General features: G+C 52.6%; 1 protein-coding gene across 2 annotated transcripts in view; it reads left to right on the top strand.

Annotated features, from left to right (window-relative positions):
• NOS1 (nitric oxide synthase 1) overlaps positions 1-14,890 on the top strand; it is a gene marked incomplete at both ends in the record, with an annotated part of 41,524 nt that overhangs the window by 24,132 nt on the left and 2,502 nt on the right. For both annotated transcript variants that reach the window (XM_082065978.1, XM_082065977.1), the window contains 14 exons: positions 1,437-1,522; positions 4,607-4,751; positions 5,171-5,275; positions 5,451-5,509; positions 8,595-8,711; positions 8,953-9,127; positions 9,546-9,684; positions 10,418-10,496; positions 11,388-11,581; positions 12,379-12,548; positions 12,771-12,981; positions 13,728-13,815; positions 14,083-14,204; positions 14,706-14,854. In XM_082065978.1, the coding sequence (XP_081922104.1) occupies positions 1,437-1,522; positions 4,607-4,751; positions 5,171-5,275; positions 5,451-5,509; positions 8,595-8,711; positions 8,953-9,127; positions 9,546-9,684; positions 10,418-10,496; positions 11,388-11,581; positions 12,379-12,548; positions 12,771-12,981; positions 13,728-13,815; positions 14,083-14,204; positions 14,706-14,854 (1,839 nt within the window). The remainder of the gene's footprint in view (positions 1-1,436; positions 1,523-4,606; positions 4,752-5,170; positions 5,276-5,450; positions 5,510-8,594; positions 8,712-8,952; positions 9,128-9,545; positions 9,685-10,417; positions 10,497-11,387; positions 11,582-12,378; positions 12,549-12,770; positions 12,982-13,727; positions 13,816-14,082; positions 14,205-14,705; positions 14,855-14,890) is intronic.

Raw genomic sequence — 14,890 nt, 5'->3', positions numbered from 1 at the left:
TGTACAAGCCTAATCGGTGTTTCCCCCTTCTGTGGGGTAATAACCCCCTGGATATTGTACTGTTTCCCAGGACCATGGCTTCTTGCCCCTCCATGGGGACATGGGATGCCTGAGGCCCCAGCTTTTAACCTTGGAAGCAGAATTAACCAGATTCCCCTCCCTTTGGAAGCACCTAATTTTGCGTTTTGATGGCTTGGTGAGGATATGAACTGGTGGTCACCATACCCCTCCCCTCTCCAGCCTGCTGGTTTGAGTGGATAGCTCCTGCCAGCTTGGGGATCCAACAGTTTGATGGGGGGACTCCTGCTCAGCAGGCCAAGCAGCGACTTTGCAATGCTGGTGCTGGAGTATTTAACACTTCAAACCATGAGAAAAACAGCTCTAAGCAAACACATCCTCATTAGCCAACCATCCCTGCTCCGGTGGTTTTCACACAATGTGACCTTTAGTCAAGAGCCCTTAAGCAACAATCACAAACCAGGAGCAGCCTGTTCATTTCTAGAACCAACCCACCAGGAGCCCCGATGGTTCCTGGCCCTGATTACAGACAGATGCCTGCCAGGGCACTGAATTAGCTCCTGTGTGCTTGTTCCTTACTTCAGCTGCCTCCCTTTCCCACAGGGAATAAAAAAAGCTGTGGGTCGGGAGAGGGAAAGATTTGTTTTTATTGCTTCCTCCCTTCTGGCATTGCCTGCTTTCTTTTTGCCTGTGGCACATTAATACTCATCTCAGAGGTGAGAAAGCATTTGGCCAGATGCTGTTACAAGCCAGAAAGGTTTTATTATAGAGTTGAGAGAAGGGAACGGAGCTGGTGAGGGGCTGGAGCACAAGTGTGATGGGAGCGGCTGAGGGACCTGGGGGTTCAGCTGGAGAACAGGAGCTGAGGGGAGACCTTCTGATCTCTGAACTGCCTGAAAGGAGCTTGGAGCCAGGGGGGGTCGGGCTCTGCTCCCCAGGAACAAGCACCAGGAGCAGAGGACACGGCCTCAAGTTGCACCAGGGGAGGTTGAGGTTGGATGTGGGAACAATTTCTTCGCCAAAGGGCTGTGGGGCATTGGAACAGGCTGCCCAGGGCAGTGCTGGAGTCACCATCCCTGGAGGGTTGGGCAGACGCAGATGAGGTTCTCAAGACATGGGGCCGTGCCAGGGGTGGGGGAATGGTTGGACTTGATGAGCTTGAGGGTGTCTCCAACCAAAACGATTCTGTAGTTCTATAATTCTATTGTATTGCCATTTTTTCTGTGCATACTCCATTGCCCAGCTTCCCCAAGAAACCCATGGGGCTCATAGACCAGGGACCTATAGAGAAGATGCAGAAGAGGCCAGCTAGTCCTCCCCTTCATGACTTGAGGAATTCAACACTCCATGCTGCCGTAGGGCATTTCTCAAAGCTCTGAGCAAAGCCCATCAGCTGCTGCTGCTGTTTTCTCTCCTAGCCGGACCCTTGGAACACCCACGTCTGGAAAGGGGTCAATGGAACACCCACCAAGAAGAGGGCCATTGGCTTTAAGAAGTTAGCAAAGTAAGCACCAGTGGGCTCTGAAAAGCCGTGAAGGGTTTGGGGCTGGTCCTGCTTTTGGGCGGTTGGGTTGTTTGATGGTGCTGCCGTATGGATGTGTGCAAACTGATGGGTTGTGAGCCTGGATCTCAGGCCACTGGAGGCTTTAGCCACCAAGAAGGACATTTGGAGAAACAGGCAGCCTTTTAAACACCTCATGAGACCACCAAAAGCTGTGCATCCAGGTGAATACCAGATGTTGCATATACTATCTTCTCCCAAGCTGGTTCATTCTCCACTAATGTGGAGATGCTCATGAAGGGCTTTCTCACTTCTTTGGGGGTATATTGCCCGTTTCTCCTTTCACAGCCTCCAGGGACATCACACACCACTGTCCAGGGCCATGCTGGCACCAGCGAGGTGAAACTCCTGTCCATATTTCTCTTTTCCTCACCAACTCCTTAGCTACTTGAGGAGCACTTGTCTCCAGTGCGTGTCTAAACCTCCAAACACCCTCTTTGCAAGGAGCGGGGAAATGGGAATGAGGAATCTCCTGACAAGTAGCAGATGGATCAGGGCTGAACTCAGATTTGGATTTCATGGCCAGATGACACCTAGTGATGGGGAGTCCCTCTCCCCACCAAATCTCCTAGGGGTGTAGGAATGGAGTGTAATTTGGACCTTTTGGCTTATCATGGCCCAAATGTCTCCCCCACGGGCCATTGGCAGAGAGGTTCTTGTAGGAGCTGTGGCTCCACAGCAGAGCCCTAGGCCAAGACTGGAAAGGTCCAGGTCTGCCCCAGTACCTGTGGCTAGGCTGCCAGGTGGCCTTGTGCTGTTCACAGCATCTCCCCACGCTTCAGTTTCCCCAAGTCCCTGCCATCAGTTTGTTCCCACTCTTCAGCTGTCACCTCTTTTGAAGGTGTTTTCCATGGAGCATCCATAAACGTGATTGGATGTGCTCCTGGGGCTTACACCGGTGCCCAGGTTTGGGCTGCAGCCCGGGGCTGCTGGAGAGCACAGGAAGATTAATTGAGCCATTGAGTCAGGAGAAACAATGCTTTTAGTTGTGTGTGTGCGACTGATGAATGATTTTATAAAAATGTGAGCATGGCAGGTAATTAAAAAAAAAACAACCCTATTGTCCCTGATGTAGAGGAGAGGAATTATTTTTGTAATTCACCATTAATCCTACCTGGATCTGAGCTAATCAGCTGAACAAGACGCAGACTGAGACCCGCAGCCCTGAGTGTTCCACTTGGCACTGGTTGCAGCAGGATTTTGGTGCCTGTTCAGACAGGCTGTGCTGGTTCTGGCCAAATCTGAGCCTTCAAACCTGCAGTCCCTGCCCCTTCTCTCCCTTAGGGACAGGGTAAGCCTTGGGGACAAGCGGCACTACCGTCACATGAAAGCAAATGGGCAACTTCAACATGGAGAATGATGCTGAGGAGTGACTGTATAGCAGCAAATATCAATAATATAACAGCTCCTGAGGCTGACTTTGGCATGAAGGGGAGCTGCCCGGAGGAGGCAAAACATACCAGCCTGGTGGGGTTTCTACCTCTTCTTTCCTCCTCTTTTGTTTTTGTGTCCCCCAAGTGATTTCCTCCCTCCCGGCAGGAGGGGCAGGGGGAAGCTGGGCTTCTCTTCTCCTGCCAGCGTGACTGGTCCATCTCCATCTCCATTCCCCACAGCTCCTCTGAAGGGGATGCTGGAGTCCTGCTGAACTTGATTGCCCAGGGCAGGGTCTGATCACCCCACAGAAGTGAATCAAGCAGCCCTTGTTCTTGCAAAGGCTGCAGAGGTGCTTTGTGCTCTCTCAGACACCCCAGAAACTGCCCCTTCCCTATTGCAACGTATCAGGCTAAATCCAGACCCACCTTTCTGGTGGCTCTATATAAAGGTTTGATGGTCCATTTAGAAAATGTGAAGATATTCTGCACTTAGAAAGAATAATGTTGTGCTTATGAATGGCTCTAAAATAACAAATTTCCCACATTGGGTCTGGTGCCCCACTGTGCACCCCAAAGCTGGCTCGTGTCCCTCATCACTGTGCTCCCACTGATGATAGGATGAGAGGAAACGGCCTCAAGTTGCGCCAGGGGAGGTTGAGGTTGGATGTGGGGAACAATTTCTTCCCCAAAGGGCTGTGGGGCATTGGAACAGGCTGCCCAGGGCAGTGCTGGAGTCACCATCCCTGGAGGGTTGGACAGACGGACATGAGGTTCTCAGGGACATGGGGCAGTGCCAGGGGTGGGGGAATGGTTGGACTGGATGATCTTGAGGGGCTCTTCCAACCAAAATGATTCAATGCCTACCTGGCAGCACTAGCGTTGACAAGGAGCCAGTGTTTCTAGTGCTGCATCACCTTGGCCATTATTAGAGAGACTGGTGACCTTTCTGGGCCCCTCTGCCCTCCTGTCAGAGCCCAGACGGTGGGGAAAACCAGAGCAAATGCTTCTAGTCACGATTGCAGACGCAGGAGGCAGCCGGCTAGACACAGCCCTGCGAACACTCAAATAAATGTGCAACCTCTCAGCCTCGCAATGGCTGTTCCTCTGAGTCAAGTTCATAATGTCACCGGAGTGCAAATCAAAGGGACGACAGCCTGGTCTGACCTTCTGCTTGTCCTGGGGCTTCGTGTGTGATGTGTGGAGCCCAGGCACTCCTGCTCAGCTCAGTCACCTCCTGCAGAATGGCAGCCAGGTAGGATTTAAAGACATGAAGAGATGGAGAGGCTGGTCTACAGCTTTGCCTTTGAGGTTATCTGGTCACTGAGTTCAGCAGCTACTGCCTCTCATTCTTCTGCTTCTGTGTCCCTGCAGAAAGAGGACCTCTGCACTTGGTTTAGCATTTTCCTCCCTACACCCGGGCAGATATTTCAGCTCTTTTTCAAGCCCCCCATCTCATCTTCCTCTCTGACAAGTCAAGACAGACAGACTCTTCCACAGCTTCCCTGTTTGGCACATAACAGCAAAAAAAAAAATGATGTTGCAGTTTTTAAGGCAGAATGTCCATTTAATAAAAATAACACGATGTGACTAGTCTGGGCTAGAAGTGCCAACAAAGAAGCAAGGTATCTTATCAGGATTTATTCTTCCTTCCTAGGGCTGTGAAGTTCTCAGCCAAGCTGATGGGACAGGCCATGGCCAAGAGAGTCAAAGCGACCATCCTGTACGCCACAGAAACAGGGAAGTCGCAGGTCTATGCAAAAACGCTGTGTGAAATCTTCAAGCACGCTTTCGATGCCAAGGTATCGTACCGGCTCCCAGCCCCTGCAAAATAATGTGCGCATCTGGGCGGCCCAATGAGATACGTGGCTTTGGGAAAATACACAGATCGTGTGGAGCTTCCCAGCTGCCAAGGGGCTTCAGCACCTCCTAGGACTGGACATTGTGGGTCTGGATTGAAGCCTGCACAGGAATTTTTCCATCTGATTTCCAGGTCCTGCAGGCTTTGTAGCATACGTATGTCTACTGCCTTTCAGATGGTAGCCCCATAGTTTGTCCATGTTCCTTAAAGCTCTTGTTCTCACGCTCCCTGTGTGGAGATCTCTGTGAGGATACGCTGCTCCCATCTTCGGGTGGACTGGGGTCCATCCCAGGAGAGTGGCTGGGGGTAGATCTCCCCACCAAAGGCCTCTTGCTATAACAACATCTCTGTCGCTCCCAGGTCATGTCCATGGACGAATATGATATCGTGCACCTAGAGCATGAAACCATGGTCCTGGTGGTCACCAGCACCTTTGGCAATGGAGACCCACCTGAGAACGGAGAGGTAGGACAGGGCACAGGGGTGGGTGACTGATGTGGGGACACAGGCAGTGAGGAATGGGGAGGAACATCCTGGTTTTGCCCAGCCTGGACAGGAACGTCCCAAGGTGTTGTTCACTGCTCTGGTTCCTGTAGATGTTGCCAGAACTGACAGCTTTTTAAAAATTTCTTCTCTGCAGAAATTTGGCTGTGCGTTAATGGAGATGAAGAATCCCAACTCCAACCTGGAGGAGAGAAAGTAAGAGCACCCCAAACCCCTCTTTTCCACCCATTCTTCCCACAGCCAGGACAGCCTGCTCCTCTGCGTCCCTCCTCTTGGAAGGGAGTGTGAAATCCTCATGTGGGCGTCAAGTTTGCAAAGGTCCAAGGGGTGGAACCTGCCTGGAGAACCAGGGGATGGAGGAGGTGGAGGTCCCAGGGAGGACAAAAGCACCAAGTCAGGCATGGCTGTGGATTCCAGCTTGTAATTCCCTGGGCTGGCATTGTAAACTTTCTCTTTTCAGCTGTAAGAGCCAGGCATCTATTTAAAAAAAAAAAAAAATACATATATATATATATATGTAAAAAAAAAAAATATATATATACATATATTAACATATATATATATATAAAAGCAGGAATTCCCCGCAGATCATTGAATCCAAGTGCTGGGGCTGTCCAGGAGACACCCAAATAGTAAGATCTGGAGGTAGAAGGGAGATCCTAGCTATGTGGATGTAGGTGGGGTAAGGCTTGAGAACCAAATTTAACTTCTTGCATCATGTCATAATATTTCTAGGGAAAATAAGAACTGTGATAAATTCCAGCTGTGATGTCTGTAACACTGAGTCTGGAACTGGTATCTTGGAGACCGGGTCTGGGGTTTTAGAAAATCGCCCATTGGTGGAAGATGAACCTCGAGCATCTTGTTGCGTGTCCAGGAGACTGGGAAGTGAGGGCAGCTGGCAAAGTGTTAATCATTTGGGGCCTCCTCTTACTTTAGCTGTTAAATACAATGTATTTTGCTTAACTGGGACACTGCTCTGGAGTCTCTCCTGAGTTAACACAGTGATGCTCACAATTGGCAAAAGGCTGCTCCTTAATTAAGGAAGAATTAGCACTGGCCAGAGATGCTGTGCAATTTACACCGGGCACCGAAGCCCTGACTTTCTGCCCGAGTGGTGACAAACAGCGCTGGGCAGGGACCGATTTGTACCTGTCTGCTGCTGGTGAAGCAGCAGCTCCAAAGTGATCTCCTGGCTGTGCAGCCAAGTCATCTGATGGATCCCGCAGGGCTCGCCAGCCAAAAACCCATTAGGTGTCTAATAGCCTTGTGCCTTAATGGGGACAGCTGACAAAACGGGACATGCAGGCTGCCCAGGAGGTGTCTGGATGGAGAAAGGGGCGTTTTGCACGTGGTTCTCACCCCAAGGATCTTCCCTTTTTGGGGCTGGGTTGGGTGCGGAGGTGCCACCCATGGCAAGCCTGGCAGGTTTAAGGAGGACAAAAGCACCTGAGCTGGGTGCCGGCTGGGCCAGTCACCTCTGAATGGAATTTAAGGGACTGGCAGGAGTTTCTAAGAGCCGAGACTGCCTGTGGCTTGGTTACCTGACAGCAAAAATGGTCAGAGAGCTGGAAACAGCGACCTGCGAGGATGGATCAAAAGGGTGAGAGCTGTTTTATGTGAAGCAGAGGAGAAAGAAATGCAGTGCAGTAGCACACTTCACATACAGCAAAGGTGACTGCAGAGGTGGAGGGAATAAATTACTCCCTGTGCCCCCCCCAGGACAGGCCAAGAGGTCATGGCTCTGTACGGTAGGAAGAGATGCTGAAGTTAAGCATGAAAAAAAGCTTTTGCAATGAGAAAAGGCGCCCTGGAGAAGATGTTCTAGGGAAGAGGAGCAGAGTCAGCCTGGTGGAAAGGTCTGGAGGGAGCAGCTCCTGCCCCTGCATCGCATGAGCTCCCAGCTCCATGTCCACCTGGGGATGTTGAGGGTGGCTGAGACCCCGCAGTGTGGGGATTGGTGGCCTCTGGAAGCCACCATGTCTCAAGGAGCCTGCTAGGGCACTGCAGTTGTGGCTCTCCAATCATGGCCCAGTTGTATATTTGGTTCCTCGTGTCTTACAGCAAGGGTTTGCCACGTGTTTTCAGAGGCATTCACAATCACAGAATAATCTGGGTGGAAAGGGCCCTTCCCAGCTCCCCCAGTGCCCCCCCTGCCATGAGCAGGGACATCTGCACCAGCTCAGGTTGCTCAGAGCCCCGTCCAGCCTGGCCTGGGATGTCTCCAGGGATGGTTCAGCCACCACCTCTCTGGCCAACCTGGGCCAGGCTCTCACCACCCTCAGGGACAACAATTTCTTCCTCATGTCTGGCCTGAATGATCCTTCTGTATTTAAGGACCTGCTGTCGGGGCAGAGAGGAGGAGGCTCCGGAGCAGAGGGGGAGCACGGGGCTCTACGACCCGGGCAGATGTTTAGCTCAGGGGTTGTCTCCTGAATATGTCAGTGCTGGAGGATGCTGTGACTCATCCACACACCACTGCTGCATTGCTCGGGCAGTATATTTAGAAACTCTTGTGTAGAGCAATTTTTGAAGATGGTTCAATTCAGAAATACTTCTGCTGTTGTCAGATTTTTTTTCTCCCCTCCCTTTCCCCCTCCTCATCACCCCTGCTCTCACTCTGTGTTTTTTTTTTTACTTGCTATGAATGAAAAAACCTTCAGAACATCTGTTCAGACGTACACCCGACCTTGTGTGCAGTCAGGGAAGGACAGGGAGAGCCAAAGGTCCTGCCACCTCTGCACCACTGGGGACAATGTGGTGGCCAACAGCTGAGGTGACAGGCAGACCCCATGTAGTAAACCAGCTCCAGCTGGCGGGGTGCAACATATGGCCTCAAATTGCAGCAGGAGAGGTTGAGTTTGGATCTTGGGAACAATTTCTTCCCCAAAGGGCTGTTGGGCATTGGAACAGGCTGCACAGGACAGTGCTGGAGTCACCATCCCTGGAGGGTTGAACAGACGGAGATGAGGTTCTCAGGACATGGGGCAGGGACAGGGGTGGGGGAACAGTTGGACTTGATGATCTTGAGGGGCTTTTCCAACTTAAATGATTCTATGATTCTATATGGGCTGCTATGGCTTATCTCCAGGAGGGAGCACTTTTCTCTGCTCCAGACACTGATCACAGTACCTGCTCATGAAATATTGAGCCCTGAGCTTGAGCCTGCTCTGATTTCATCTCCTCCGCAGCCTGGTGGTCCCCTCCTGACATGCAGCCCGGTGGGACCCACGTGCACATGGTCATCACGGTTAATACTTGATGCTGTTGCTGTTCACAGGAGCTACAAGGTTCGTTTCAACAGCGTTTCCTCTTACTCGGATGCACGGAAATCCTCAAGCGATGGCCCCGACTCCAGGGACAACTTCGAGAGCACAGGGCCCCTGGCTAATGTCAGGTAAGTGGGTTGGGGCGGGAGGTGACAATTTCTTGCTGCAGAAGGGACAGAGCAGGAGCTGGTGCTGCACGGAGCCCCTTTCTCCTACTGCAGCTCATTCTTTCCTAAAATATGATGTATTCTTGCCAGAAGCAGATCCCTCCATGCTCCCTCATGCTGGTGTTGGCCATAGTGGTGTGTGAGGGAGAGATGTCCACGTCCCTCCCAGCTTGGTGTCCACAGCCGTGCCACCTTTCCCCAGGTTCTCTGTCTTTGGGCTGGGGTCCCGAGCGTACCCCCACTTCTGCGCCTTTGCCCGGGCAGTGGACACGCTCCTGGAGGAGCTGGGTGGAGAGAGGATCCTCCGCATGGGAGAAGGGGATGAGCTCTGTGGCCAAGAGGAGTCCTTCAGGACCTGGGCCAAGAAGGTCTTCAAGGTAACTCGCATCCCTGGTGCTCCAGGGAGGAGCAGGGAGGGAAGGACACAGGGACAGAGCAAAGCTGCTGGTTTGAGCAGGAACAAAATCCAGCATCTCCTTGCATCTCCTTCCCTACACCAGGACACCCGCCCATCACCCTGGCTCACAATAAAGAAGTTCTCCATGTTTTGGTGGAGCTGACAGTCCGTTTTGTGCTGACTGCCAGAGCTGAATGTTGAACTCCCGTGTTATCCCAGACGCCTGGTGGGGGTGGGCACCACAGGACATGCCCATGGCCTCTGCTATAGCCCTATGGCATTGGGGCCACCTCCTCCCTGTGTTGGCTGAGGTGGGGAGGGAAAAGGGAGGTTGTGTGGCTGGGTCAGGAAGCCAAGGGGCAGCGGGGAGGTGCCTGAGAGGCTGGTGTGTGCTGCAGGCAGCGTGCGACGTGTTCTGCGTGGGGGACGACGTCAACATTGAGAAAGCGAACAACTCCCTCATCAGCAACGACCGGAGCTGGAAGAGGAGCAAATTTCGCCTGACTTACGTGGCCGAGGCCCCAGAGCTCACACAAGGTATGAAGGTGGGGTCACCCCAAGGTGATCTGGGTGTGGGGCAGGTGGAGAAGACATAGTGGGCTCAAGTGGGGAGAAAGGGGCCAAACATCCTTATTCTGTGTTAAATGCCCAACTTTTCAGTCTATCTTTTCCCCTCCATCTCATGCTGTAGGAACAGTTTGTGAAGGTCTCATGCCCCTCTGGCTGGTCCCTGCTTGATTCTGTAACAGAGATGTTGAGATCTGATCTGATCTCCCTCCTCCTGACCCCATTTTCTGAAGCAAAGAGCTGGAAACCTGGGAGCTTTCCAAGCTCACTGTGTCCAAATGCTGCTCGGCTGAGCATGGCGGTACAATGGCAGGTCCAGCCCACCGACACCTGGCCACTCAGCACGGCTCCTGCAGTGGATGATCTGCCGCACCGGTTCAGATCTTCCCGAATTCGGGTGGTTCTGGCAGCGAGAGGTGCGTTCCTGCACGTGAGGGCACATCCCTGCGCCTCGTGCGTGTGGTTTCTCTGTCCTCCTCGGTCACTAACACAAGGGACAGGTGTTGGGTTTCCCCCTGAGGTTTTGGATCCCCTGGGCTCGCTGAAGCTTTGCAGGAGATGGGGACAGGAGAGTCATTGAGCCCATTGTCCTCTAGTGACAGTTCCAGTCTGAAGCGTGGTGGCCAACAGCCCTGCAAATGCCAGAGGCCACCTGCCTTGGCCACACTCTGCTGCGTTGCTTCATGACTGTTCTTCTCTGCAGGACTGTACAGCATCCACAAAAAACGCGTCTATGCAGCCCGGCTTATCACACGGCAGAACCTGCAGAGCCCAAAGTCCAGGTAAGAGATCATAGCATCATGGAATAGAATCACAGGATGGTTTGGGTTGGAGGGACCTTCCCGGCTCCCCCAGTGCCCCCCCTGCCATGAGCAGGGACATCTGCACCAGCTCAGGTTGCTCAGAGCCCCGTCCAGCCTGGCCTGGGATGTCTCCAGGGATGGTTCAGCCACCACCTCTCTGGCCAACCTGGGCCAGGCTCTCACCACCCTCAGGGCAACAATTTCTTCCTCATGTCTGTCCTGAATCTCCTTCCTTTAGTTTAAAACCATCACTCCTTGTCCTGTCACAAGAGGCTCTGCTGAAAGGTCTGTCCCTATCTTTCTTATCAGCCCCTTTTAAGCACTGATGCAGCTGTCCAGGGAGCTGCAGTTACTCATGGTGCACCAAAGCATCCCTGCACACGGTGCTACAAATATCCCTTGACCCCTAAATGTCCCATGGATTGCATCTTTGTGCAAATTATGACCAACGCTGGAAGCCCCATTGACCCAGGGAAGGATGTTTCCTGCCTTCTTACCCGGTGAAATCTGCTGGTACAGAAATGAGCCTCCCGCCTGTAAGGATGAGAACACGGGTGGCTGCACTGCTGGAGTGGTGGGGCACATGCAAAAACAAAAAAAAAAGGAAAAAAAAGAGGATAAAATTGCTGAAGCAAGAGGTTAAACTGCTTTTTCCCTTTTAAAAAGTCCCTGAGGGTGAGTCAGCGGTGAAGGGAGGTGGCCACTGCAGTGTCCTTTCTTGCTGTGACTTTGGGGACGTGCTCAGCCAGCCACCAGGGCTTGGACGTGCCACCACTGCCCAGCACAACCAGCGGCTCCTGAGGCCGGAGCTCAGCATCTCCCTGAAGATCTCCCCCAAAACCCATCCTGCTTTTTCTCCTGTTCCTGTAGTCGCCTGACAATTTTCGTGCGTCTCCACACCAACGGACACCAGGAACTGCAGTACCTGCCCGGGGACCACTTGGGCGTGTTTCCAGGGAACCATGAAGACTTGGTCAATGCTTTGATCGACAGGCTTGAAGATGCTCCCCCAGCCAACCAGCTGGTGAAGGTGGAGCTCCTGGAGGAGAGGAACACAGCTCTAGGTAACCAGGGACACTTCTATGTAGAGGTGGCCTCTCTCCTCACCTCTCCCTTGGAGTGGTTCTTGTAGCTCCTTGGGAAGGGAGGTGGCCCCCAGGAGAAATCAGTTCCCATCTCACTGGTGTATTTGCCTGGATTGGGCACACCTTCTTCAACCTTCCTCTGCACAGAGTCATTGCTCATTGAGTTGGAAGGGACCTTAAAGATCCTGTGGTTCCAACCCCTCCTGCCACAGGGAGGGACACCTTCCACTAGACCAGGCTGCTCAAAGCCCCATCCAGCCTGGCCTTGAATGTCTCTAGGGATGGGGCATCCACAATTTTCTGGGTAGCTGTTCCAGTGCCTCACCACCTTCATGGGGAAGAATTTCTTCCTTATGTCTAATCTAAATCTCCCCTCTTTCAGTTTAAAGCCAACACCCCTTGTCCTGTCAGTACATGCTCTTGTGACAAAACGTCTAGAACTGGAAAGAAGAATTCAGGGATCTTGATGGACCATCCCAATGCTGTATTTCAGGGATAAGTCTGATACCCTACTGCCATGTACAGTGTAACAGGAGGTGGAAAACAGTATTAGTTAACTTGGAGAGACCAAGGCTGAAGGTGGTGGAGTATCAGACAATTTGTGCTCATTGTACAGCATCTCACTTGTGGCACAAGGATATCTCATTGACTCTTCTTTCCAGCTCTTCATCATTCACTGTCATAGAGCTGATAAGGGGGAAGGAAAGCAAAGATTTATCCAACTTGGCTCTTATGCTCAGCTGATCCCCTGGTTGTGCTGAATTCCCTCCTGGCAGGTGTCATCAGCAACTGGACAGACGAGAACCGTGTCCCACCATGTACCATCTTCCAGGCTTTTAAATACTATTTGGACATCACCACCCCTCCCACCCCCCTGCTGCTGCAGCAGTTTGCTTTGTTAGCCACCAGTGACAAGGAGAAGAAACGTCTGCAGGTCCTTAGCAAGGTAAAGACCCCAAGTTCCTCAAGGCCCTGGGGACAATCACAGCCCCAGGGCACTTTCACCCCACACTGTGTTTGTGTTGAGTCTCTACCTGTGACAGCAGAGCTCCTGCCTTCATGCCACCCGCCCCAGCTTTGCTATAGGTCTGGTGGGACATTGGTGGAGGGACATGGCTTGGAAGAGGTTGATGCTGCAGCTCTCTCCCCACTCCTTCCCTGGCTGCAGGGCTTGCAGGAGTACGAGGAATGGAAGTGGTCCAAGAACCCCACCATCGTGGAGGTGCTGGAGGAGTTCCCCTCCGTGCAGATGCCCTCCACGCTGCTGCTCACACAGCTCCCCCTCCTCCAACCGCGCTACTACTCCATCAGCTCCTCCCCGGAGATGTACCCAGGCGAGGTCCACCTCACCGTGGCTGTGGTCTCGTATCGCACCAGAGGTACCGCACTCGCGCAGGGGGCAGTGGAGACAGGCTCGGGGTGGGGAGCAGGGGAAAAGTGTTTGCACATGGGCAACGCCACAAGGTCTTTGGCAGAGAGATGGTGTTTTAAAGCCTTTCTGCCTGCTGCAAAGACAAGATTCCTTCAACCCGTGCCACTGCTGGCCCACGTTATGGAGAATGGCCATCCATCAGTGTATTACAGAGGTGCCAGGTCTGGGTCAGGTACCAGCCACAGTGGCTCCAAGCTCCACATGAGATCATTTTTGTGCACACAATGAAGTCCACACTGCCATGACCAGCCAGACTTCTGTCCCTGTGCAAGCACTGATGTGGCCACATGGCCCTGGTTGTGATGTAGGTGGACACAGCCCCATCACTCCTGCAGCAGCAGGACACAGGGGAGGACTCTGGCCATTCACCTGGGGTTGCCATAGAGGGTTTGTACCTGGAAGCACCACGGCGTGATGCTGCTTCTGCCCAAAAGGACCAAATTGAAGCTGGGTGTGTCCTAAGGATTGTGAAGGTCCAGGTATCCCAGGGCTGGCTCCTGGGGGAACTTGGGTAGCTCCACAGAGGGTTCTAAGTGCCAAACTTCCACCAAGTTCATGGGGGATGGACACAGAGATACTCACGTTTTCAGTGCAGCATTCATGTGGAAAGTAGCAGGGAGGGTTTCAGAAAATAAAGTAACTGGAGTGGTTGGCTGGTGTGTCAAGCACAGATCTCCTTCTCTCCCCTCCTAGATGGAGAAGGACCAATCCACCACGGGGTCTGCTCCTCTTGGCTCAATCGGATACAGACCGATGAAGTGGTGCCCTGTTTTGTGAGAGGGTAAGTGGTCCACACAAGGGTGAGCCCCCTTGCAGGATGAGCTCTTTGCCCTCTGCTCTTCTTTGCAAAGCACTAAGGGAGTGAAGAAAACAGGGCTGGATTTGTGAGCAAATGGGTCCCTCTTGGATGCAGTTCTTCTGTGCTAAAATATATTTTTCTGGGATTTCTCCTTGTTTTCTACCTCTCCTTCTCTGGGTGGTGTCTCAGCTTGCTGTGGGCTGGGGGATCATCCCTCTTGGGTTAAACTGACACCTTCCATGTGTGCAGCGCACCCGGGTTCCACCTGCCCCAGGACCCGCAGGTTCCCTGCATCCTCATCGGCCCCGGCACCGGCATCGCCCCTTTCCGCAGCTTCTGGCAGCAGCGGCTTTTTGAAATCCAGCACAAAGGTGGGTTGATGCTTCTTCCTCCTCTTCCTCAGCTCACCCTGGGCTGGTGGTGCAGAGAAGGAGGTCCAGTCTGCCCTGGAAGGCAAAGGGCTCCTCAAAGCAGACTTGGAGATCTGCCCAAGTTCCCAAAACAAACGCCGTGAAAATCCTTTTGTAAAACTTTGCAAGTTCTTATGGCAGAAATATAACTTTGGCATTGTTTTTATGTAAAAACAGATTTTTCACTTGTCATTTAGACCATTTAGGTAAAAAAAAAAAAAAAAGAGTTTAATTTCTCCCCAAAACCTGGCACAGAGCCCCTGCCATGTGATTCCCAGGCTCAGCCAGTCAGTGTGTTCTGTCTTCCTTGCTGGTTTTTCCTCCCTCCCAGTTTGGCCGGGGAAAGCTCCTGGCAGCCTGACACTGGTTGTTGTGGCTGCTGCCAGCTCTGGAGGGTGGTGGCTTGCAGAAATCAGGTATCGGTGATTCCTGGGCTAATTGCTTCCCCTGTCTGTGCCCCAGGTCTGAAGCCTTGTCCTATGGTCCTGGTGTTCGGCTGCCGACAGTCCAGGATTGACCACATTTACAAAGAGGAGACGCTCTTTGCCAAAACCCAAGGTGTCTTCAGAGAGCTGTACACAGCCTATTCCCGGGAACCGGACAAACCAAAGGTGTGTGATGGGACCGCTCCGGTCCTGGTGTGTGGC

The sequence above is a fragment of the Streptopelia decaocto genome (genome assembly GCF_964273445.1).
Source record: "Streptopelia decaocto genome assembly, chromosome: 15".
In the NCBI taxonomy this organism is placed as follows: Eukaryota; Metazoa; Chordata; class Aves; order Columbiformes; family Columbidae; genus Streptopelia; species Streptopelia decaocto.
Note: the sequence above shows the minus strand (reverse complement) of the source record. Positions and strands in the feature narration are given on the sequence as shown.